The sequence below is a fragment of the Gymnoscopelus microlampas genome (genome assembly GCF_963454915.1).
Source record: "Gymnoscopelus microlampas genome assembly, chromosome: 9".
In the NCBI taxonomy this organism is placed as follows: domain Eukaryota; kingdom Metazoa; phylum Chordata; class Actinopteri; order Myctophiformes; family Myctophidae; genus Gymnoscopelus; species Gymnoscopelus microlampas.
Genome location: NC_139946.1, coordinates 21018882 through 21043268, shown reverse-complemented (window position 1 = coordinate 21043268; position 24387 = coordinate 21018882). Strand labels below are relative to the sequence as shown.

The 24387-nt window shown below is 43.0% G+C and overlaps 1 protein-coding gene across 2 annotated transcripts in view; it reads left to right on the top strand.

Moving 5' to 3' along the window:
• negr1 (neuronal growth regulator 1) overlaps positions 1–24387 on the top strand; it is a 203260-nt gene that overhangs the window by 147467 nt on the left and 31406 nt on the right. The window contains exons 5-7 of one of the 2 annotated variants that reach the window (XM_084066296.1): positions 3273–3393; positions 7321–7469; positions 18597–18638. In XM_084066296.1, the coding sequence (XP_083922422.1) occupies positions 3273–3393; positions 7321–7469; positions 18597–18638 (312 nt within the window). The remainder of the gene's footprint in view (positions 1–3272; positions 3394–7320; positions 7470–18596; positions 18639–24387) is intronic. The other variant, XM_084066297.1, reaches the window with a different exon arrangement.

Genomic DNA, 24387 nt, shown 5'->3' with positions numbered 1-24387 from the left:
ACGCTACCCGTGGCTTAGCTCCACACTGACGGCCCATTATAGGCAGCTGTTGGCTTAAACCCAACTAACGGCAACACAGTATTGGACATAAGCATTCACATACATGCTTTAGACAGTATTAGCAACAACCGGTAGTTTGTTTACATGGCGCGGGACGTCGCGGGTGGCGCGGCGATGTTGGGGTAAAGGCCCCACTCCCAGGCGAGGCTTATGCTTGCGCTAGGCCGCGACTTCCGTGGGGCCGCTGCCTCGTCTCCTTCGTGTCTTGTGACATTTGTAATGGACAGAAATGTAAGTTGGGCTTGTTTGTGTGAGAATATTACCACATTGGTTCGACATTGGTTCGAAATGTGTGCTTATTTCAGCATTTAGGAGGTAACTGTGCGTGAGCTGTGTGAAGCGAGCGAGCTGCTGATTTCAATGGCGGCCGCGGCGCCGGGCCGTCTGGTGTGTTTACTTTCCACAGAAAGAATTGTAGACAGTCAGAGAGTGGGCGGGGTCTCGGTGTTGCCATGTCCGCCGATTGTAAGCGCTTTAGGGCCAATGTTGGTGTTATAGGGTTCGTTTGGTTTGGTCTCGTTTTCATAGACCTTGCTGCTTGTTTCTCTCGCGAAACCTGGCAACAACGCATGCGCAGTTTGATCAAGAGTCCACCCAACCACCACCCAACCACCACCACCACCACCGTGAGGTTACTAGAATTATAGGAGGATATTAAACTCGTCCTTGGCTGGGGAACACCTGCAGACCCCCTCAGGGACCCCTGAGGATCGCCGCACCCCACTTGGAAAACTACTGGAAAACTACTCTAATTTGAACATTAAAATAAATTATAGTGCTCCTTATCTTTTGATTTTCAGAATTATGTCATTATTTTTCAATAAGTGGGGCAGCTCTCAGAAAAAAAAACATGCTGGAAAAGGAATTGATAAGCTCTAAGGCATACAATGTTGATTCTTGGAGTTAACGATTCGGGTTCTCGATTCCCATTGCAGGTCACAGATGTAGTTATTAGCAGAGTGGGTCACTGCCAGCTGTGTTGGTCTTGATGTATTGGTCTTGGAGGAGGTGCTATATCTTGTGTTCAATGTTGACATTTTGGTCTGAGGGTGGTGCTAAAGGCAACGTCATGCGGTCACTCAAATGTTTAGGGTTCAGCCATGGTGCACAGCAAGTGCTCTCAGCAAACTTCATTGTAATCCGCCTATAGTGGAAGTGGAGAATTTGGCTTGGGGGGGGCAAGAGGAAAGACCATGTGGGCACCAAAATCAGTAAGGTTCATTCTATAGGGAGCATAGCAAGTTGTCAGTTGTTTAGGAACAAAGTGGTGGATGGATGGATCAATCAACAGGCATTGCCACCCATTGAGCCCCATCGCTAGCGGGCTAAAAAGAGACACCTTGCTACTTGAGGATTTAATAGAGAAACCTGAGAAGTAACTTGTATAATAACTGGAGAAGTTATTCGACTCCATAAGAAAAGACCTTTGATCCATGGCCTCAGAATGGATTTGTCTCTGTCTCCGCTAAGGGACATGGAATGCCAGGCGGCACCTTGGGGAGAATGTTCTGTACAGGACAGGTACAGCAGTCCTCATTGAGGTCATCCCGGGAGGAATATCTCCAAATACTGTACAACTCAAAATAAAAAAAAAGGTTTGAGGTTGCATTGGAAACCCAGCCCCCTGGACACAGGCTGCAGCCACTGACTGGCAGGTGGTTCTCAAAGGCTCAATTGTCAGGAATATAAATGTTCCATAACTCACTTTCTGACAAGGCATGGCAATTTATCGCTAGCTGCAGGGCACTCTGTGGGCACATGGACTCAGAGGGGGCAAAAAAAAATTCTAATGTTTAGGTTTTGAGAACGGATTCGGCTTACACAGTATTATCATCTTATACAAATACAGTATAGCAAGAATTTGAGTATACGGTTCCAAACAAGACCTAGAAAAACGAATTAATGCTTTAATTTCCAGTAGGTTAGACTACTGTAATAGTCTTTTCTCGGGCCTTCCCAAAAAAGCACTTGGCAGCACAGTACAGCCCATTCAGTATGCTGCTGCCAGAATTCTAACAAGGACTAAGAAAGCTGAACAACAACAAACCAGGCTAAAGACATTTTATGTTCACCTCTGCCTTTAATTTCTGCTAATCATGTTACTCTGATCTGACTCTGGTTCTTAGTCTTTTTTGGATTTTATTGTTTTCATTAAGCTTTGGCTTTCTAATACTTTTTCCTTAATCTTTTTTTATTTGTCTATGCTCTTTTCTTTTTGTCTGTTTTATGTGAACCACTTTGAATTGCCTCTGTATGTGAAATATACTATAGAAATAAATGTGCCTTACATTGTCCTGCCTTGTATCTGATTGGATTTCCAACACAATTTGAATATTTGCCATGACAACTTGTCCTTCAGTGTGCCAAACGAGATCCACAAAACATCAGGTTAACCTCCATTATACCTCCATCATACCTGTTTTCCTTGAACCAATACAATTTGTATTCCCTTTATACATTCATATGGGCTAGAAGCACTACTGTAACCGCAGCAGTGCTAACTGATAACAGCAAACAGTAGCAGCTATGGTGAGCAAACTGAACACTGGATACTGACTTAATAATCGAAATGAAACACGTGAATGAAAAAGCTTTTATTCCTGATATGGACCTATGACAAGAAATGGTGAGAGATGAGTCATTCCTTTTGTCTGACCACATATTGGATTCAGCCAAATGCTTTTGTTGGGATTCTTTATAATTTCCTTTCTATTCAAGGCAGTGTGCAGTAAATATTTGAAGTACAATTGGCCCGGAATTGCTTGAGAAAGCAACAAGTGTTTAAAGCTGCCTCGATGACGCTGGCAAAAAGATTTGTATGTTTCAGCACATGAAAGAGGATTAATTTTGTATTCACACAACCTGCCTTTGCCATTGAGTCTTTGAACTTCCATTAAGCAATTTATCACCATGCAATGCAATTCATTCCATTTTACTTACCCTGAGGATGGATTCCCCCTCCCCCAATCCAGCAGCTATGTAGGCTCTACAGACTTCACAGGGTATGCTAAACGTGCACACTGACCACAGCATCCAGTGTAGGGTGTTTCAAGTGTAAGGCCCTGTTATCTTCACTGCCCCCTGTCTGACTCAAAATGTGTATTCTCGCATTTATTCCTACACGTTTATGTCCTTGTGTCAGCCTCTAACCTCTATTCTCTTCTTCTCTTCTGTGCTCTACCTCTCCTCTCCTCTGTTTTTCTTCCCACCAGTTGCCCCTTCTATTCATGAGATGAAGAGCCATGGGGTCGGTCTGGGACGCACAGCTCTGCTCCGGTGTGAAGCGGCAGCTGTACCCGTCCCCACGTTCGAGTGGTACAAGGGCGAGAAAAGGTGAGACGCAGAGTGGATTGCCTGTCCTATCTTGACATTTACCACTGCATCGTCAGCACCAGTCCACCAGAGATTCAACGCGATTGCCAGCGCAAGGTTGGGTGAATGGGACTTGTTTATTTGCAAATACTACTCACCCTTTGTTCTATTTTAATTAATTAGGTGTGAGATGGGTGGGTGGTGTCATATAGGACAATACAATGAGTGCTGGGCAGTTGAGACGTGCAAAAGAAAGAGTAAGAGAGATAATTTAGTATGCTTTTATGTGATTGACAACTTTATTGAATTGTCCTGATGTGCTGAACCCCGCCCGTGTGGTAGCTTACTCCAAGCAGTTTAAAACATACGCTTCACAAACACAGGTCTTACTGTATGATCAGGATGTTATGTTGCTGTGCAGAAAATGTGATTGCTTTTGAAGGGAATCCTTGCACACTTACTGTACTGTGATGTACTTACTGTACATCAACCATTGCCAGACAAATGGTAAGTTACCATTGATCGTTTCAAAGGAATAGTCCACGTTTTCTCACAGAGACACCATTCGATAGTGGTCCCGCTCCTCTGTCCCTCACAGGAGAGCCCACAAAAGTGTTTTCTGTCAAGCAAAGCTATTAGCACCTTGTATTCACCTTGCACGCTAATGAAATGTTTGCGTAACTCTAACAAGCAACTTAAATCATTCATCGCCCATACATCAATCAGGGTGGATTCGAGTGTTGGTTGTTGAATTTAAAAACTAAATTACCCCATTTACCCATCATTTAGCCACTCCTGGTGAGCACAATTTCAATCATCAACTCACACTGTGCTAATTGTAATTATGGGGTTGAACTCAATTTATTTGAATTGCTAAGGAGGCATGTTGACATGATTCTAGAGTTTAAGGCCTTGCTCTTTCTGTGTGTGTGTGTTTTTTTTATGAAGCAAAATAAGTATATTTACATATGTCATCTTGAAAAAGATCCACATACCTGAGAACACATGAATAACGCAGCTTTAGTGGAGGACCTTCCCATTACCTTTTACCCATTCCTCTGCTGAATTGCTGTTTGCAGGAAATGACAAGCATCTCTCTCTGTGCGTTTAGACTGTGTGTGTGGTTGTTCCTGAACTATCAATGCTGCGGTACCGCCAGTTTGTCTATATCTGAATTAATGAGACAGGTTTGACAGGCAAATCTTTCTTTTGAGGAGTCTCCGCATTCAGTCTTGAAAGGCAGAGTAGGAGGGCTGTTTTCAGTATGACAGAGAGGAGATCCACCGCCTTTGCTTTATGTCATACTGGGAAAGAGGCAAGCTGGCTCACCGACTCCTGCAGGGATTATCAGTGGATGTTCGACTAACATTTGAGGAAGCCACAGTGGGAGAGGGGAACAGCAGATGCTTGGAGATTTGCTGGACATAAGGTCACATGTCGCGTCTCGACTTGGGAGTGCTTCGCAGCACCAGTCGTACCAGGCTAACGTACGCAGGGGGCCACAGCACAGCCAAGACACAAACCTGTCCTCTCCCTGGAGGTTTTCTATGGTTTGATAACGAATGCCAAGTCATGGCATTAACAGCACAAACAACCTCAGCCTGTCATGCTCTCGCCATAACAACATGCGGCCGTGCAGCATATGCTCTTACTCAACAATTAGGGGCATTACATCATCACGGCACAGATGCCAAGCACAATTGGGGATAGTGATTTATAATGACGCCCGCTCAGCCGCAGTGGAGCAGTGAACAATGTGTGCCATGTGGTGTGCCGCTGCAGGTTCGCACCTCACCCCCAGGTCATTCCTCTCTCTTCTTCCAGTCCTTCAAACCGTCTCTCGAAGACAGGCACGTCATACGGGGGATAAATGGATCTATTGAAGAGAGGGTGATGAAGTACCATGCGCTGTAGAGACCAACTAAGGATGATAAACATCTCCACACTCCTTGACTTGTGCCATTCCCTCCTTGATACAGTTTTTTTAACCTTTACTTTGTCCGTGGAAAGTTGACAAAGTTGAGAAAGTCGGTTACACAAATCCACACCTGGGAACTCTCCGGCACACCTAAAGGCATCTACCGATGAACGGCTCTGCTACGGGAATTTGGGGGATGGGGTGGGGTTAAGCGTCTTGCCCAAGGGCATGTCAGCAGTTTGTTAAGGGAGGGGAGAGTGTTTGCCTTTGACTTTATCCAGGCTGTCTGGGATTTGAACAATGCTTCTCACCTGGAGGGTGTTAGCGGGTCCTTAAAAAGCCCTAAATCGTAAAAAAAATAAAATAACAACACTGTAAAAGTACTGAATTCATTTTTGAAAGTTCTTACTATTGTTTTTAGACAATATATTCTGTATCTGACTGTACTGCATGCCCTTTTGTCCTTTTGTTCCCTGGACCTGGAGTACTCCATGCTAATATGCCGACCATTCTGGCAACCATAGGAGTTTACTGCAGTAGTGACTGTTTTGTTAGCATTAAGGGAACTGTATATGGTGATCAGTGCACAGGAGACTGTACACCCTGAGGCTGCTTCTTGAGGCAGTAGTCAGAGACTTTATCAGGAAGTGCATAGATTTTAGTTTGAATATATCCCAAGTCCCAACCAGAAACTGCGAATTAAGCGCAACATTTATGCGGAACTTCAAATGTGCGACACTGCCTGCAGCTCCATGACTATGGTGGATTTATGGATATCCTGCTCTGACCTCCAGAGAACCATCAGAAAGGTGAAGCGGAAATACAAGAATAGAGTGGAAGATCAGTTTAAAAGTAACAACGTGAGGAGTATGTGGCTGGGGTTACAGACAATAACAGACTTCAGAGGGAGAACCTGTAGTGTAGAGAGCCCCTCTACCTCTCTCCTCGGTGAGCTGAATACCTTTATCGCTCAGTTTGAGGTAAACAGCCCCAACCAGCTGGAGATAGCCCCACCTGAGGAGGCCATCCCACTAAATATCTCAGTGGCTGATGTGAGTAGTGCCTTCGAGCAGGTGAACATCAGTAAGACTGCAAACACCCTGGTGGGTGATGTCATCCTTGGCCGTGTCATCTGATGGTTGACTACACGAAGCAGAGGGGAGCCCTCATCCTCGTCGACTGTGTCGCATTGGAGGCGGGCCGGTTAGTGACTTCCTCGGACTACACTTCTCCGAGGGCTTCACCTGGGTCACGCACACACCCACACACTATCAAGAGCATCCTGACAATCTGCATCAGCACCTCGTATGGAACACTGCACCGCCCTCGATTGCGGACCACTACAGAGGGTGGTGCAGACTACAGACGGCCCCAGCACATTCTAAGGGGTGAGATTCACTCCCTCCAGGATATTAAACACCAAGCGGTGCAGCCAAGGCTAAACAGATCATCAAAGACACTTACCACCCTAGCCACGATCGGTTCACACTGCCGCCGTCAGGCAGGTGATACCGCAGTATCAAATCCCGAACGAACAGACTAAGAGCCAGTTTCCACAGCCAGGCCATCAGGCTGCTGAATAGGCACTGAGCCGTGTCGCCATATCAGTCTTACATGCTCCCATTACGTTGGTACTATCACTTTATACAGTATTTGACGATAGATATGCTCCCCTTTCCCATAGGCATGCATATTTCATATCTGTTATTTGATGCACTAGAGACTGAGGAATTCATTACATGCAGTACTTCATGTATATCTTCATGCACATTTGATATTTGTTTTGATATTTGATATTCTTATTTAAATGTCACTCCAGTTCGTGGGTAGCTTGCACTAAAAATAAACGCACCCACTCCTTTACACCCGTAAACTTGTGATGTGACAACAAAGGGAATTTGAAGTTGAATATCTTGCAGCCTACTTTCCCTATCTCACTGTTTCAGAAACGGGGCCGCACGCTACACAAGCATGTGTGTGAGGCTATAATCAATAACTTTGTTTAATTGTGGTGTGCATTACATTTTCAGGATTTTGAAGGGTCAAGGCATCGACATAAAGAACCTCAGCACCAGGTCAGTCCTCACAGTGAACAACATGACAGAGGATCGCTATGGCAACTACACATGTGTCGCCACCAACAAGCTGGGGACAGCCAACGCAAGTGTGCCTCTCATTCGTAAGTCGACATGGCTACTCCCTCTACTGTACCGTGTGTGTTGAACTGAGTTGCTGAGATTCTCAGAGAGCTGAACGTGTGTTGAGGGTGTGAGTGGGAGTTTGTCCTTTATCTCTGACTCTGAGAAGAGCTGTCATCATTGATACAGGCCTTGATCTTGTGTCCAGAACTTAAGAACTCTTATGTGTATTACATGCAGTGCCATCACATGTCCCAAAGAAATATATATACAATATATAGGCCTAGCTATAAGTTTGTGCGTGCGTATGTGACTGTGTGTGTGTGTGTGTGTGTGTGTGTGTGTGTGTGTGTGTGTGTGTGTGTGTGTGTGTGTGTGTGTGTGTGTGTGTTTGCATGTGTGTGCAAAAATGTGTAAATGTACGTGTGCATGTAATTCATATATCTGCCAAAACAGCGAAAAGTAGGGCGGAAAATGCATTACACCAAAACTTCCATTTAAACTCGAGAATAGGGGGAAAAATCCTTTTGATGTTTGCACTGATGAAAGACGAAAAGATGACTTCAATTATTCACCAGTTCACACCCGGGTGATATCATTGGCCCTGGTAGACCAGTGATTCTAAATACAAAAGATATTTCTGTGTGGCTGGCAGTCATCAGAGGAGTGCCGTGGCACTGCTGTTTTTGTATGCACAAAGAACATCAAAGGCTTGCCTGAGATCCTCCAATGGATGATCTTAATGTGACACCAGCGCTGCCTCAAAGGCAGGCAGCTCAACACGCAGGCCTCACAACAGACAGCAGTGATAGCTCCCAGTCCTGTGCTGAATATACCCTTCTCACAGTCTCTCTCTTTCACTATCTCTATCAATCCTGTTTTCTTTCGCCAACCCACTCTTTTTGCCCCTCTCTCTCTCTCTCTCTCTCTCTCTCTCTCTCTCTCTCTCTCTCACTCTCACTCTCACACACACACACACACACACACACACACACACACACACACACACACACACACACACACACACACACACACACACACACAATGTCCCTCATGAGTGTTGCTAATGAAAGAGGGCCAATTCGAATGTTGCCCTTAATGAGAGATGGCAAGTAATGTCCGCAGTGCACGGCACATCGGCGCAAATAACAAAACCCAGGGGTTGGAATTCACCACGGATTACTTTGTCCTCCTATTTTAGAATCAGTCGATAGCTATTGATGAGGAAGATGGGGAATGGAGAAAGGGTCATGCATATTTAATAGTCCATCATACATTGGGGAGAATTTAAAGCCTGCGATGAATGTGTGCCAATTAACAGTTGTGGAAATTGTCGGGTAAGATATCTTAGCAATTTTGATATTTCATATCAGATAGCAATGAGCAAAGATTATACTGTACTGCACTTAACTGTGGTTATTTCCAGTATACAGAAAGGTACTGATTAAATGAGGGTCATATACTCACTCAAGACCCTGTATTTTTTTTACACTAACGCACAGTGAAACATAAATCCAGAGGAGCAGAGGATGCAGTATTCAGGAATTAATTTCACTTGTCTCTTGTGATAATGTAATCCTGAATGGACCTTATCCTTTCATTGGTGTAAATCCAGAATCACTTTAAATCACATCCCGGGAAAGGGACTGGTGGGTTATCATCGCTGGTGGAATGAACAGTGACTTTGGAAATACTACTCCCAGAATAGGCAAACAAATTTACCTGCCTCACAAGGCAGGCACTGGAAGATAACTAGCTTGGTTGACCTTCAGAATGAAAATGAGAAAACAGTCTTTGAGCTACTGATCTGCCCTTGTTCAACATCTACTTATGTTTGATACATGTGAATTTGCTATAGATTATTATGCTATTTTTGAGTGTTGCATGGTCAAGTGCTCGAACAGTGTTATCGTGTCTGGCGTTGACTTCTATCATCCGTCTGTGTCGGTGCATGTAATTGGAACAGGAAGAGATACTTACTGTCTTTACACAAGGCAAATGAAATGTTGTCTTTTCTTGTACCCCTCGAAGACAAATATACCTTCCTACACATTTTTGTATGAATTTCAACAGATATAAACTCATTACGCAAATAACTTCCTACATGTACTGTATGCATTTCATCAGATATATACGTGTTACACATATAACTTCTTTCATGAGATATACAGTAGTTACAGTAAACATGATAACCTCCTACACGCACTGTATGCATTTCATGAGATATAAACTTGTTATGCACACTGTAGCACCCAATACACATATTGTATACATTGCATCAGTTATTTCATCAGATATCTGATATTTCATCAGACATGCTGTATCAGAAGCTGGTTTACCACGCTAATTCTCAGGCAGCCCAATTGCTGTGGGCCAAGCAAGATTCCTGTAGCATACCTGGTTTCTGGTGCCCTTTTCCTAATCCCAGTGCATTACTACCTGCTGACTCTTTTTCTAGCACTTGTTACTCCTACCTGTATCTCTTTTTCTGTGGTGGTCCTGTATTTATTGGTTGGTCCTATTCTATCTATCTATCTATCTATCTATCTATCTATCTATCTATCTATCTATCTACAGTATCTATCTATCTATCTATCTACTGTATCTATCTCACACTGTATATCACTTATTCCCCATACTGTATGGTAGTCATCAGATATACGGTTGTTGTGCATATCACTTCCTACACATACTGCATACATTTCATTAGATAGATCAAAGTGCAGGGTTGCACTCTGATCTATCTAATGATAGTGAAGGAAGCGAACAAAAGCGGCAGCACGAAGCAAAATGTGATGCGCGTGGCGCTGACACAACGGGTACACCGAGTACATCAGATAACAGGAGTATTGTATCATTCCCGACTTGCATAGCCCCGAGTAGGCTTGTAATAATAATAACAATAATAATAATTGCTAAATAAATTATGTGTAGTTATTAGTCACCCAGAAGTTATTAGACTATTTGTTATGGAGAACAAACCCTTTCAGTATAATGCAACATTTAGACCTGTAAACCTAAACCCTACTCTTGTTTTCAGAAAACAAACCCAATAAAAACGTAACACTAAACAAAAGGTGACTGAAGCTGTTTGCTTCTATTCATACTTCTTGTTTGGTTCCATGTGCTATTGTTATTGTGGTGTATTGTGCAAAATACTAAATTGCACCTTTTCAAAAGCCTAACGCCCACTGTCATCAGAAAATGTATCATCCTAACAGACAATTTGGAGGACATTTGTGTTTGCTCTGAAATTACACAACTCAACAGAGTGTTTTTTTATGGAAACAAGTTCCATATACTGTAGAAGGAGAGCAAGTCAACATTAATAATCCACAATACAAGGTGGATTCAAATACAGGGACAATTTCTAAATTGTATGTTCCCAATTACTCACGAAATCACTGCAAATCAGCCTGTTGTTTGATTCATGCTTAATGCGACTTACTTTCTCAACAATTGTCATTAGAGATAGTTAAAGTTGGCTGTTGCCGTTGAAATTACCACAGAAACAAGCCGTGCATTTATCTTTGCCCTGTATTTTTTAGACTACTCTTAGGCCAACATAAATCTGTATATAACTTAACTAAGAAAGATTTAGAAGAAGAAACAGTATCCATAAATAAAACCGTGAATAGCATAGTTGGCTGGATTGTGCCTTGTGAATTAAAAGTGTCACGTATCAGAACAGCTTGTCTGTCTGACACACGTGCTTAGTTGTCCCTCTGTAAACCCCAATGTGACAATTCTTTCTTCTTTTGACTTGTTATTTTGTATAAATATATACTGTAGAATAGATAGTAGAGGGAATTGAACTCAGATAAAAGGCAAAGGCCATTTACTCCCAATTGTACAGGGAGTCTTCCACCTTAATTGGTCAAACTCTTATCCCCCAGGCAACCTCAGTTTAGCCCTGGAGGAGATTTTCTCCATTTACACCCTCACCCCCCCACACACACACTTCCCTTTCCTCCACTTTTCTTCTCCTCTCCACGCTCAACAGAGCAAGCCTGTTGGCAGTGTGGGGAGAAAGAAGAGTGACTCCCTCCTCTCTCCCTCACTCCTCAGCCTCCTTCCCCAGGTGGCTAGTCGGTTAATGAACGTCGTGTTCGTTTGTCACGCTTATCAATCAGCGCCTGTGTTGGTGTCATTCCGACACGTCTCCTCATTTGTTGTTGTTGTGGTTTGGGTTGTTGTTGATGGTGTTGTTGCTTGTACCTGGTCTGGGTGTGATTGTCCCTGTGTCATGGAGCAGAGATGCAGGAAAATAGGAGGTGGAAGGTAACTTGACTTGTGGGATGGGCTGGACTGCATGAGACAGTTGAGACTGGGAGTCTCACACCCACCCAGGCCACATTGCCAGCTGCCATAAAGGAGCAACAGATATTTAGTGCGTGCAATGACCACTGAATGACCACTGAGTGCATTAGGCATTACACATCATTTGCATGACAAGAACAACTGACCATCGCAACGGTTATACTGGTGCTCTTTTTAGGCTCAACTTATTTTATAGTAGCATTTACTATTCCATGCTCTGAATTACAGTCTCAATGATACATACAGTACATCCATTTACTGTAGGCTTAACAATCAACAGCCCTCCTTTCCCTGTAGTCACTCCAGTATACATAACAGTTACAATAAATGTGTACGTACTGTATGTGTCACACATACAAATTTAAGAAAATGTCTATCTGTCTCTATTTTCCACTCCATTTACAGTATATACATTTTCAGCTTTCCCCCCGCCTTTTTCATTTTCCTTGACATTGCACTTTTACTATCTTTCTCTCAACAAATCAATTTTAATTTCTGGCTTCTTTCTTCTATTCGTTCTTTTTGCTGACAACCAGTTTTACAACTTTGAAAAACAGTTTGGGGACTGAGTAGAGCCTAATCGTGCACCATAGAAGCCACGTTTTGACCAATCATGTAGCAAAAGAACGGAATGTTGAATTTCTTGACTGGTCGTTTACACCGCCAGCAAGAGCTGAACCCGAATATACCCACGCATCCATACATTACCTGTGTGTGAACTAATGATATTTTACATAATTGTCATAATGGGCTGCAGGCCAAATCAGTCACCAGGCAGGTCAGACCATCGGGAATCCTCCCAGATTTCAGTTGTGTGATTGCCACTTATGCAGTGAGATTATATTGGACCTGCATGGGGGGGTGGGGGTCACTTTTGCACAACGAGCCCATTTGAGCGGCAACAGTCCTATTCCTATTCTGTAGTCCGAATCTGTCATACAACCAGGTGGTTCCTGATAATATTCAGCTGCATTCTGGATTTGCTTCAATCTCCCTTATAGACACCATGCAGCTGGTTAGAAAGAAGAGGACGTTGCTGTATGTATTTTTGTTCACATGTTCCTTAATTTATATCGATGATCGATGACATTGCTAACTTTTTCATAATGACAAGCCAATATGACCGGGTAGCAGAAATTGTACAACACTTGACATCATGTACTTTCCTAAGAAATAGAAAATAAATGTTCTCCGAATTTTTCGCCACCAATCGGTAAGCTCATTGGCATTTTACACTTCCACTAGGGTGAGGAAATGTTCGTGTCTGTGGCTGAGTGGTCATTCCACAGCCCTGCGGGAAGTTCACATACCCCCCCCCCCACCACACACACACACACACACACACACACACACACCCCTTACTGATTCTCATCAGACACCAAACACACATACATGGAATGCAAATGTCTGTCCCCAGTTGGCTGATGTCCACACGGGATGATGCCCATGCTGGGCCACATTAACAATGACAAGAAGGAATAACAAACGATTCAACTCATAAATGAATGAAACACCTGCTGTTGCATCATTATAAAGGGACAAGACAGAAGAAAGGGTTCAAATAGGCTGATCAAATATACAGTACAGGTTCACTACAGGGCTGTTATAACGTATGGATGATGGCTGATGGTGACACATCCAGGTGGACAAAGGCAAATTCAAACTGCGCATTCTGTTAAGTTATTGTATGGGTAAATGGTTGTCGAGAAGAGAAAAAACACTTGGCCAACCCCACCGAGACCCTGAATGAGTTCCTGGCAGCGGGAAACTGTTTGTACCAACAAACACAATTGGCAGTGGGAAAGTAGCAGAGGATTGTGTCCTTGTTAACAGTGACTCCTAATGGTTGGTCAGGGCACCTGCTCAGTGGGAAGTGTATCTGGAGGAGACAGCGAGAAGCTCTATGTCCCTTGCGCTCTACAGGTGAAAGGAAGAGGCGGTCACTCCCATGTGTATTTACATTTTTAGCAGCGCTAAAGGTATAGAGCGGATCCTGCTCTATACCTGACTTTGTCCGTGTTCATCGTCAACGTTCTGATTGGTCAGACCCGTCAACGCTCTGATTGGTCAGACCCGTCAACGCTCTGATTGGTCAGACCCGTCAACGCTCTGATTGGTCAGACCCGTCAACAAAGTGATTGGTCAAGCTTCACGTGACACATGGCTATAAACACATTATAAACACATATCGATGACATAATGTATCAAAGGCGCCGCTACCTTCACATAGGGTGTGATTTTTATTTAACTTTTATTTACCCAGGAAAAAGCCTCATTGAGATTAAACACGTCTTATACAAGATTGTCTAGGCCAAGACGGACAGCAGTACATGAAACGTGGTTGCCGACAAACAACATGTGTAACAAATTACAGAGAAGGCATTGGGTTGTCTGCATCCTCCACAGTGGGGATCGGCAGCGACAGGGACCACAGTACTCTAGCGCTGTCAAATAAATATTCAAACTTTGACTATCTCTTGACTTCGAAAAAATGTATCGATTGTACAAAAGTATAGGCTATCCAATTTGTAGGCGTGGCTACTGCTCAATGTTTCAAATTACAATGCTTTATTGGACCAAAGCAGCACGTGCTGGTGGTCTTTTATACACCACTGTGTCGCCTACATTGAGTGTGCAGTTCCAGGTCAGCCTCCTGTCCATCTGGACAAGCCAAAACACATTCCATATTCGTAACATGGCCAAAAACGCTGGACAAACAAAACACTATTAGCATGATGGATTTTGGACAGGTGTACATAATTGTATTGTGTACATAATTTAATTGGAACACATTTTAAATGGCATCAGAGTGCTGTCAGTATACGTCCAAGGGAGAAATTTCTGAACTCAATTGACAAACCCTACAGTACACATGGGGTTAATTGCGATGACTAAGATTGGGAAAAAATCATAGTTTAAAACATATGTGGGAATTACGTACCCTTCCTTTCTTTTCCATTTCCCTCATACTATACATCACAATTTATGTTATCCACCAACAGTCAACAGCCCTTTCATTCTGTCTTTTATCAGCAAAAAAAGAGCATATTGTTGTTGTCAATCTCATAATTCGAATAGTTCAGAAAAATGGTGTGCTTTATGTCACAGGTCCTGCAAGAGGTTGGTTATCATAAATACACAACTGTACTGTACATCATGTGATGGCTTGCATTGTTGAGTGCAAAATAAGTCCCATCCCGCCTGTGCCTATGAGGGAGATTGCATGTCAAAAGACATCATGCTCCACAACAATGGAGGAGTTTCTGAGAGCTCACGAAATGACTTGCTGTCGACTTCATGTTCAAGTATTAATCAGATAGCACACGGCTGTCTTCTTCAGAGAAGAAGAAGGGGGTGGAGGGGGGAGTAGGATGGTCGTCATAAAGCTCCTGCCCCCGAAGTACTTAAAGGGAAACAATGGTGGGATGGACAAATCTAATCACGTGGATCTTGGGATCCACGTGGGAACGGTGTGGCTCCGATGTGGATCTCGGACATCATGTCCGAGCCAGGCTGTGACATCCATGTATCTATGACGTATAATTCCAAATTTTAGCCACGTTTGAGCCATATATGAGCCCCATTGACTTCCATTATAACATTTAAGTTAAGTATTTCAAAAACTATAAAACATAATTACGTGACAAATTGTGGAGTTAATTCTTCGATTTTCAGGAAGTGTGCATACAAAGTTTGCCGCTGATAGGTCCAGTGGCTGGATTAGCTCCGGACACACATAGACCAGCTAGCTAGCCTCCCACAGAGCCACAACCGATAAAAATAGATTCCACTATTTGCTACCGATGCACCAAGAAAAATGGCATACTGTATATCCCTGAACGAAAGTAAACACATTCCTACACACTTTCCTCCGTTCAAAACGCATGATGAAATCAAATGAAAGCAGATGTGCCATTGTTGCCAGCACAATGGTAGGCCCATTTAAAAGCAGCACTGTTGTTGAACAGTTGTTATAGCACTTTTTAAAGTATTCTGAGCGTGGGGCGGACAATGGTTGCACTACGCATTTGACCTGCGAATGGAATAGCGGTTCTGAGTGGCCGTATAACTGGATTAAAACAGAGTTGCTAAGCAGGCTTCAGAGTACTTCTGCGTGGCCTAGATACGGTTCCCCACAGCGTCTGTACTGAGGCACGAAAGAGTGAATCTTTTTTATGCACTGTGGATGAAAGCAGTGTGAACTATAATAATGGCTGCCACAGTTTCCCTTGTGACACATAAGCAACTCCTCTGCCATGGTGTTTCCTGGAGCAGGTGGAGCACACCTTTGAGAGAAGTATGAAAAGTGTGTCTGTCTGTCTGTCTGTCTGTCTGTCTGTCTGTCTGTCTGTCTGTCTGTCTGCCACTTGTCTGCACAAACTCTGCGATGTCTGTGTGAATCTGTGAATGTGTCATTTGGCTCTACAACGTATATCTACAAATATAAATATAACATGCATGGATCTGTAGATCTTTTACAGTGGCCATTAGTATAGTTTGTCAGAATACATTATTGATCGTGTGTGAGGGAATAGAATTCTTGTTTGACTGTACCCTCTCCGTATGACATTCAAATGTGCCCACTTCAAAAGTGAAAAGGGTTGTGTTTCATTTGTTGCAGAACATACCCAGCTATAATACTCTGATGCAGTGGACTGAACAGCTCTGTATAGGACACAATTATTCCATCTTCCAAATGCCACCGCTGGCTTAGCCCAAAACGAGTTCAAAAAGGTAATCAGATTGGGACTTACTTTCCTCCGCCGAAGGATCAAAGACAGACTGGGAGGTTTTTATTTCTTTTTCTTTTTTCTCTCTCTCTCTTTTTCTTTTTACTTCCATCACCCTCAGTCAGTGCAAGAAAAAAAAAGACAAACGAAAAGAAAAAAAAGAACACAAAATGGAGCACTGTGCTATAATCTATTAAAGGTGGTGGGGAACCAAATTAAACTAATGTGATTAAGGAGGAGCGGCCCACTAGGCATGGAGGAAATTACGGGTGTTAATTGAGCCTGGTGTGATCCCTCACCATCACAGTGAGAGAGGTGGCCATTAATTTAAGCATTGGACGGATTGGAGCAGGAGGAGGTTTACCGAGAGATCAGAACATGACCCAATATTGCAAAACTCCCATCAGAGATATTTGGTGCGCAAAGATCCACCCCACCCACCCCGCCTACACAACCTGTAACAGCAGCACAAATGTCCGGTGTTTTCGGTGGTCAGGTGAACTGTCTCAGCGTTTGTTCATTTGCAATGTTGGTTGGAAGCGGCTGCATCGAACCACAATACAACAAGTCGTTATTAGGGATGCGTATTAGGATTTTATTTATATCGATACAGGTACTGCTTATCAATACTGGTATTGATACTTTTATCAATAGGCTACTCCTCACATAAAGTAAACAGGGGCTTGACCGTTTATTTAATGATTATTTTAGCGGACTGGTTGTTTGTTTTAGATGCTGCTTCAATATTACTAATAAAATGTACTTTAAGAAAGTAATATACCATACCCACATCTCTCCCACTCTCATGAATCCCACTTCGATTCCTTACCGATTTAATATCAGAAATTCAATCATTCCACAACCACACATGAATTTGTGTCAGACAAATGTGTCAAATCTTGCTTGGCTATCAAACATACCTAAACCAATTCTAAGTAAATTGTTGACTCACTGTAGTGACAGCCCTGTGGCATTCTATCATCCTTTTCCTGTGCAATGTATTTTTGCTCATTTTGCAATCATGATGGGGTTGGTTTTACTGGTAATGTCACCTATTTGGATTGTACCTGAATGAAAAATGTTTAATACTGACGCTATATTAGTCTCCCTAACTAATAGACGTGTTTAATCCAATAACGACTAGTCAAGGATGAGGGATGAGATAGTAGAGATAGATAGTACCGTCATTTTTCGGAGGCTGTTTTGTGTGGCTTAGCAGCCACTTTGCTCAAACAGTCGAATACACTGCACTGCTTCAAATTTATGGCATGTTGTGTTTGTGTGTGTTGTGTTCACAAGGTTGCTGCCGGTATTACCCCGTTACATGCAACAGTTTTATTGCATGAATTGCATTTCGCCGTGTTTTCACCCACTTTTCACCTGCACTTTTGAGTACTTCGACCTGTCTGCCATGCTTGCATGGAATGCAACCAGGAAATTGCCTGGAGGTGTGCTGTTATATAGGGGCTGGGTATAACAGGTCTTTTACACAGGTGCCTAGCGGCTATAGGCAAAATACCAATAGCAGCACCGGTTATCCAGGTTCTTATCGGCATTTCGGTTCTGACGAATCAGGTACCAGTGCCAAAATAGCACCGGTTCTTGGTACCCATCCGTAGTCCTTATTGCATGTGGAAGGGCTGAATCTAACCGGAGACACCAGTCCTTACTGCATGCGGAGGGGCTGAGTCTAACCGGAGACACCAGTCCTTACTGCATGCGGAGGGGCTGAGTCTAACCGGAGACGCCAGTCCTTACTGCATGCGGAGGGGCTACATCTTACCGGAGACACCAGTCCTTACTGCATGCGGAGGGGCTACATCTTACCGGAGACACCAGTCCTTATTGCATGTGGAGGCGCTGCATCGTACCAGAGACACCAGTCCTTTCTGCATGTGGAGGGGCTAAATCTTACCGGAGACACCAGTCCTTACTGCATGTGGAGGATCATTGTTTTTAGGTTCCATTCCCTGTCCTTTTTTTTGTCCTTGCATGCATTATTTTTGTTTTCGTTTTTTTTCTTCCCGTTTTCGCGTCTCCATTCTGTTAATAATACGTGAATGTCCTCTTTTCCCCTCCCTCTCCCCTCCCCTCCCTTCCCCCCCTCCCTCCCTGTAGCAATTATTGAACCCGCCACCACTAATGCTGTCTCAAGCCCAGGTCAGTATAAGTCACCATGCTGTACACCGAACCAGCACTAACCTGAGCCTAAACCCTCTCCTCCATCTCAGTTCCTCTCTTTTTGATTGGCTGGCTGGAATGCCTGCTGGGTGTACAGCTTCATCCATTTCTTTTAATTTCACTTAATTTCAACTTTAATTTTCTTATTTCCTGCCTCCGTTTTTTTAATCTCTCTGGACTCTGGACTGGTTCCGTTTCCTTTCTTCTGTTTCTTTTTTCTTTTCTTTTGTTGTCTCCATGCGAGCAGCCTGTCTCATCGCACTACCCCCCCCCCCTCCCCTTGACCTGCCCCCACCCCCCTCCTTCCACCAGCCGCTTCAAGGCGGAGGGCACAATGGCGTCATCAACACGACTGCTCCATGTGCCTCTGGGTCTAATGCTTTAACTTAATGCTGATGGCTTGTTTCACCACTATCACGTCCACATTCCCCTCCTCCTCCTCCTCCTCCTCCTCTTCCTGCCCCTCGTTCTCCTCCTCAGTGCTAGAACAGTGCAGTGTGCATGAAAGGCAAGATGCTGCCTGCTAGCAGGAAGGCCCCTGTCAGTGTGTTGTTTGCAACATGCAGTCTTTGCCCTCTCTCTCTCTCTCTCTCTCTCTCTCTCTCTCACACAATCTCAGCCCCCTTTCTCTTTCTCTTGTGCCTCTACATGTCCGTTCTTTCTCTCTCTGTATATCTCTCTCAACACTCCATGGGCTTCCTCTTTCAATTCGCTCTGGTCCGGCTGGCTGATGATGTGCCATCTCTCTAGTCTGTCTCCGCTGCTAGTTGCTGCTGTTGCTACACTGCCGTCAATGTCTCCCTTGTTTAGTTTATTTTATTTATTTATTTTTTTGTTTGTATGTCGCTTACACATTGCAGCTCAGAGTAATCCTCTCTGCCGGCCCCGTCTTTTCTCTCTCCCTCTCTAATGGTTTTAAGCAAGTCCCCGAATGTAATCTCTCATGCTGGTTACATTATTTTGCTTAATGTTGTTCGTGCGCACACGCGCACACAAACACACACACACACGCACACACAAACACACACACACACACGCGCAAACATGCGCGTGCACAGACACGAGCTTGGACATGCACGCGCACACGTCGCACCTACACAGACATATCTCCTGTGGCTCCTGCTCGAACGTGCACATGTGGCTTGCATGTGCATGCAAACTATGCTAATGCTATATGCTCCTATATAGTGTGGGTAAACACAAGTACATCCGCTCTTACACGCATGGAGGATTGACGTGATGAAACTGCCAAGCGGCGATATGAGCTCGCGTTCCCCGCTCAGTGGATTAGCCCATGACGCCTCATATGGAGATGTAACCCTGGATTAACATGTGCTCCCCCTCCACCCCTTACCTGCACTGTCAAATCCTCAGTGTTTTAACACTTTAATTTAACTCTCGCTGAGTGAGTACAAATGTAACCAAATGGACCCGTTAAGGGTCCATTTGGTTACATTTGTACACACTCAGAGCTACAAATGGATAAATCAACACCGAGGATTTTACTGTGCTTCTTGGAGCCAAATACAATTTACCACAGAGATTCTGTCAAATTGCTTAAGTTAAAATAAGCTCATACTGCAATGAGCAGCCATGGCACAGGCCCCTGAACTCTCATTTGATGTAACGCTCGCAGAACAAATGACAATTTCATGGTCCACAGGCGCACTAGCGGTATCAATCGTAAAGATAAACTAACTCGGCGTCCCCACTGTTCTTGTTTTGTTAAAAATTATATTCAAGGCTTTTTTATTTATTCGTTTATTTAGTTTTTTGAAGACGGTGTCCTCACTGAGCAGCTTGGCAATGGAAGATTACCTTTGTAGATCCTCTGCACACAATGTCTGTGCCACCTCTCCTTCAACCAAGTCTGTTCATTAATTTGAACAGATAATTATCTTCTTTTATCTCCCCTGTGTGAAAGAGTTGGGCAAGACATTCCCTTCAAACAGTGAACCATATTCTTGTCTATGTCAGCTGTTTTGTGGCCTCCAGCCTGCGTGCACGCACGCACGCACGCACGCACGCACGCACGCACGCACGCACGCACGCACGCACACACGCACCATGGCGCATCACAGGCACTCAGGAGATCAAACACCAGCCAAGTGGTCCTCCAGTCACTTGTGAATTCTGTCACATCGCTAAAATGATAAGATTTTAAATGATAAGAAGTTTTTGTGGCTCTGCTCCGCTTCTAGTTTGAGTGACAGGTTCCGAAAAAGTATGTCTCTCTGTCATTAACGGCCCCGCCTGTGCTTTTGAGGTGCTCGTACGGCCTTGTGCACATGCTAGGGAACACGTGGTACACAACCTAGGTGTACACAGTGTTCCATAGTTTGCCATAGTGGCCAAAAGGTCCATACTTTACCTTTAAATTGGCAACGTTATTCATCAGGCCTTCATCTTCAACGTTTGCTACTCTAATATCACTTCAGTGAGTCAGCTCAAATAGGCCAATTAGTCAGCTGTGCTCTGCACTGTTGGTTAATAGGATCTTATTTGCATGTTAGATACAATATTGTTGCAGAGTCAGGGCTTGTAAACACACTGGAACTGAAAATCGATTTTTGGGAACTTGAATTCAACTAATAATTTGTTTGTTTTCTTTTCATGCTGTGGTACGTGGTTGTATTGTTAATTTGTAGGGAGGATGTTATAGCTGCTGAATTAGGCTTAGTCAGCCTTTTACGAAATTGAGTCGGCAGCAATAGTCTTTCCTACTGTACATATGGTACACTATTGTTTGTTATGCTCTTTCTATTTTTGTTGTTAGTTGTATTACTAATAGGCTATAGTAGCAGTATTGTTATTGATTCTATATTTTCTGTGCAGTGAAATTCCCACATACTGTACTGTACACATGCATACAGATACACCGATGTACTATTCAGGCTTGTGCATTATACCTTTGTGAAACCTCCTGCAGTCAAATATTCATAAACCTTCAGTAGACCAGGAAACTAGCTATACAAACTACCATAATGCTGTTTGAGAGAAGATGATGTAATTCCATCTTCTAGTTCATACCAAGGATCTCCATTACACAGTATAAACCAATAACGCAATTGCCTTTAAGTGCTCTTGAGAATGTGATGCTTAGCTTTGTGTTCACACTTGTCAGGGAGCCACGGAAATAGAACCCATCTGCTATAACAGCTTGACAGTGTTTTTATGTTTTCAGGCACCACGGACGTTTACATCCCCCTTCCTTTTGAAACAGTAATGTCACAGATTTGTTGACAATAAAGGTATTTTGGCTGGTTTTATCTTAAGCATGAGGATTGTATGTGTGCCCAAACGTAATGCTGCGCTCCAAAACTCAGAAGCAGCTGTCTTGGCTCCACCCTGTCATTCCAACGAAATGTAGATCTATTATAATGGGATACGCTCCCACAGGCTTCCAGTTCTGTTTATTTCCACAAATCACTTGACAGCACAAAACACCGTTCTTAACAATGTACAGAGCCAGTGGCGTCGGGCAGGGGGGTTTAAGGGTTTCTGATATTTTGTGTCAAGCCTTGTTACTGTTATTTATTATTTGATTTATCATCTTACATTTTCCCTTCATGTTCAGCAAATATTGAAACAACGATTATTCAGACTATACGGGGATTATACTGTAGGTGATGTGGTATTTAGTCTGAAGACAGGAGCACAGCGGGCTCATAGTCTCAGTCTGGGCTCGCCCCCCCGTTTGCTCCCAATGTGTACACTGATCCATCACTCACACAGCTGCTCCGTCTGTTCACAGTGGAAAACTTTACGTGGTCATTGTTTGACAGGAATAAGGTGATAACTGGGGACATCAGTATTATAGTTAAATACCGTTCTTAATTTTAAGGATTTTACACAAGCTAATGTAGTAGGCTACTTCTAATCTTAGCCACTGTAGCTGGTAATTGGTCAATTACATGATGTTGCGGGCATAAATTAGCACTTTAATTATTCCTTGGCTTATAGTATCATGTCACGTGTGGTTTGTTGTTGTCATTTGTGGGTCATACTGTTCAAATATATGGTTATCATATACATATTACATCCATGGTTATTTGGTATAGTTTATTTTTTGAGTATTAAGTATTGATCGCTGTTCCCATTCAGATATCTGTAAATGTAATACTTAGAGAGTAGGCGACTCTGTAGGCCTAGTATAAAACTCATTGCTTGAGCTGGAACCCTAAACCATAAGGTGTTGGTGAAGGGGTTACAATATTATTTCACTATAGTTTCAGATGTAAGAAAAGCAAAAACAGATAGTGTCATTCTTTAAGTTGCCAGCATCAGTCAGGAGGAAGGCTCTGAGGTATGTTAAAGTTCAAGTTAAAACTACACTATGTAACTTTCCTCTTCTACCCCGGATTTTACCCCGATTCCCTGCGCAAGTGCTGAAATATTTACCGTGGAGTTAATAGAGCCTGCCTGCTTGCTCAGGGGATACATTGGATCTTGACCTTCAGGTCAACATTTGTGCCAAACATTTGTGCATGTCTCAACTAGACACAGGACCTAAATGTCTCAAGAGAAAAGCAGGGAGACAAAAATACAACCACCCCAATTGTAACTGTAAGTTACATTGTATTAATATACTCTACCATACAGATTGGACAAAATTGAATTTTATTCATGAAAAAAAGTTACGTAGTGCCGCTTTAATCACATGGCATCTTATGAGTTATGACATTGTGATATATACACATTGAAAAGTACTTCACAATGGTGATTTTCTGTTTATATTTATAACTACTGCTATTTAGGCGTTGTTCTTTCTTTATTCTGTTTTTCCACCCCAGCTTTTCCCAAATGTACAGCTTGATTTATTGACTGGGGATTATGCTCACCGGAATTATTTAGAATTCAATTTGGAGCACCCAGTCCTCAAATAAATAATAAATAATTCTAGTTAATCCCACTTACCAGAGAATAACTTAAAACCCGTTGACAATAGTTTTCTTCCACTAAATTTAGGCATCATTATCTCCTTTAGTTACTCCCAGAGTGCTTCAGATTCATGTATTTAACACATGAAATTCAGAATGTTTTCTTTCGGGGGAGGACGCCCCCAGAGCCCGCTACAGAGTCTAAGTCTCTCATCGTAAACAATGCTAGAAACGCCCATACTCAGAGCTCCATTTTTTGTCTTTTCAAGGTTGTTAGTATTATCGGTGCAAGCCATATTACAGTACATGCACTATAAATAATGTCTCTGCGTCGTTTTAACTCCCAAACAAGCAAAAGCGGAGGGCTTCGCTGTTAGCCAAGGCAAAGACGATCCCTATAACAGTGGTTTAAAGTAACTAAGTACATTTACTCAAGTACTGTACTTAAGTACAATTTTGAGGTACTTTTACTTTACTGGAGTATTTCCAATTGTCTATACTTTTACTTCTATTCCACTACATCTCAGAGGCAAATATTGTTCTTTTACTCCACTACAATTATTTGACAACTTTAGTTACTAGTTACTTTGCAAATTATTACATTATAAAACATACAGGAACCACTTTAGCCCTATTTTATACCTATATCTACAAGATCACAGCGTGTAGCATCACAACGCGTTGTGAGCTTTTAGATCTGCTATTTTCTAACATTTTGGTACTTTTACTTTTGGTACTTTAAGTACATTTTAATACCAATACTTTTGTACTTTTACTCAAGTCAATTTTGAATTCCGGACTTTTACTTTAACTGTAACAGAGTACTTCTTCATTGCAGTATTGATACT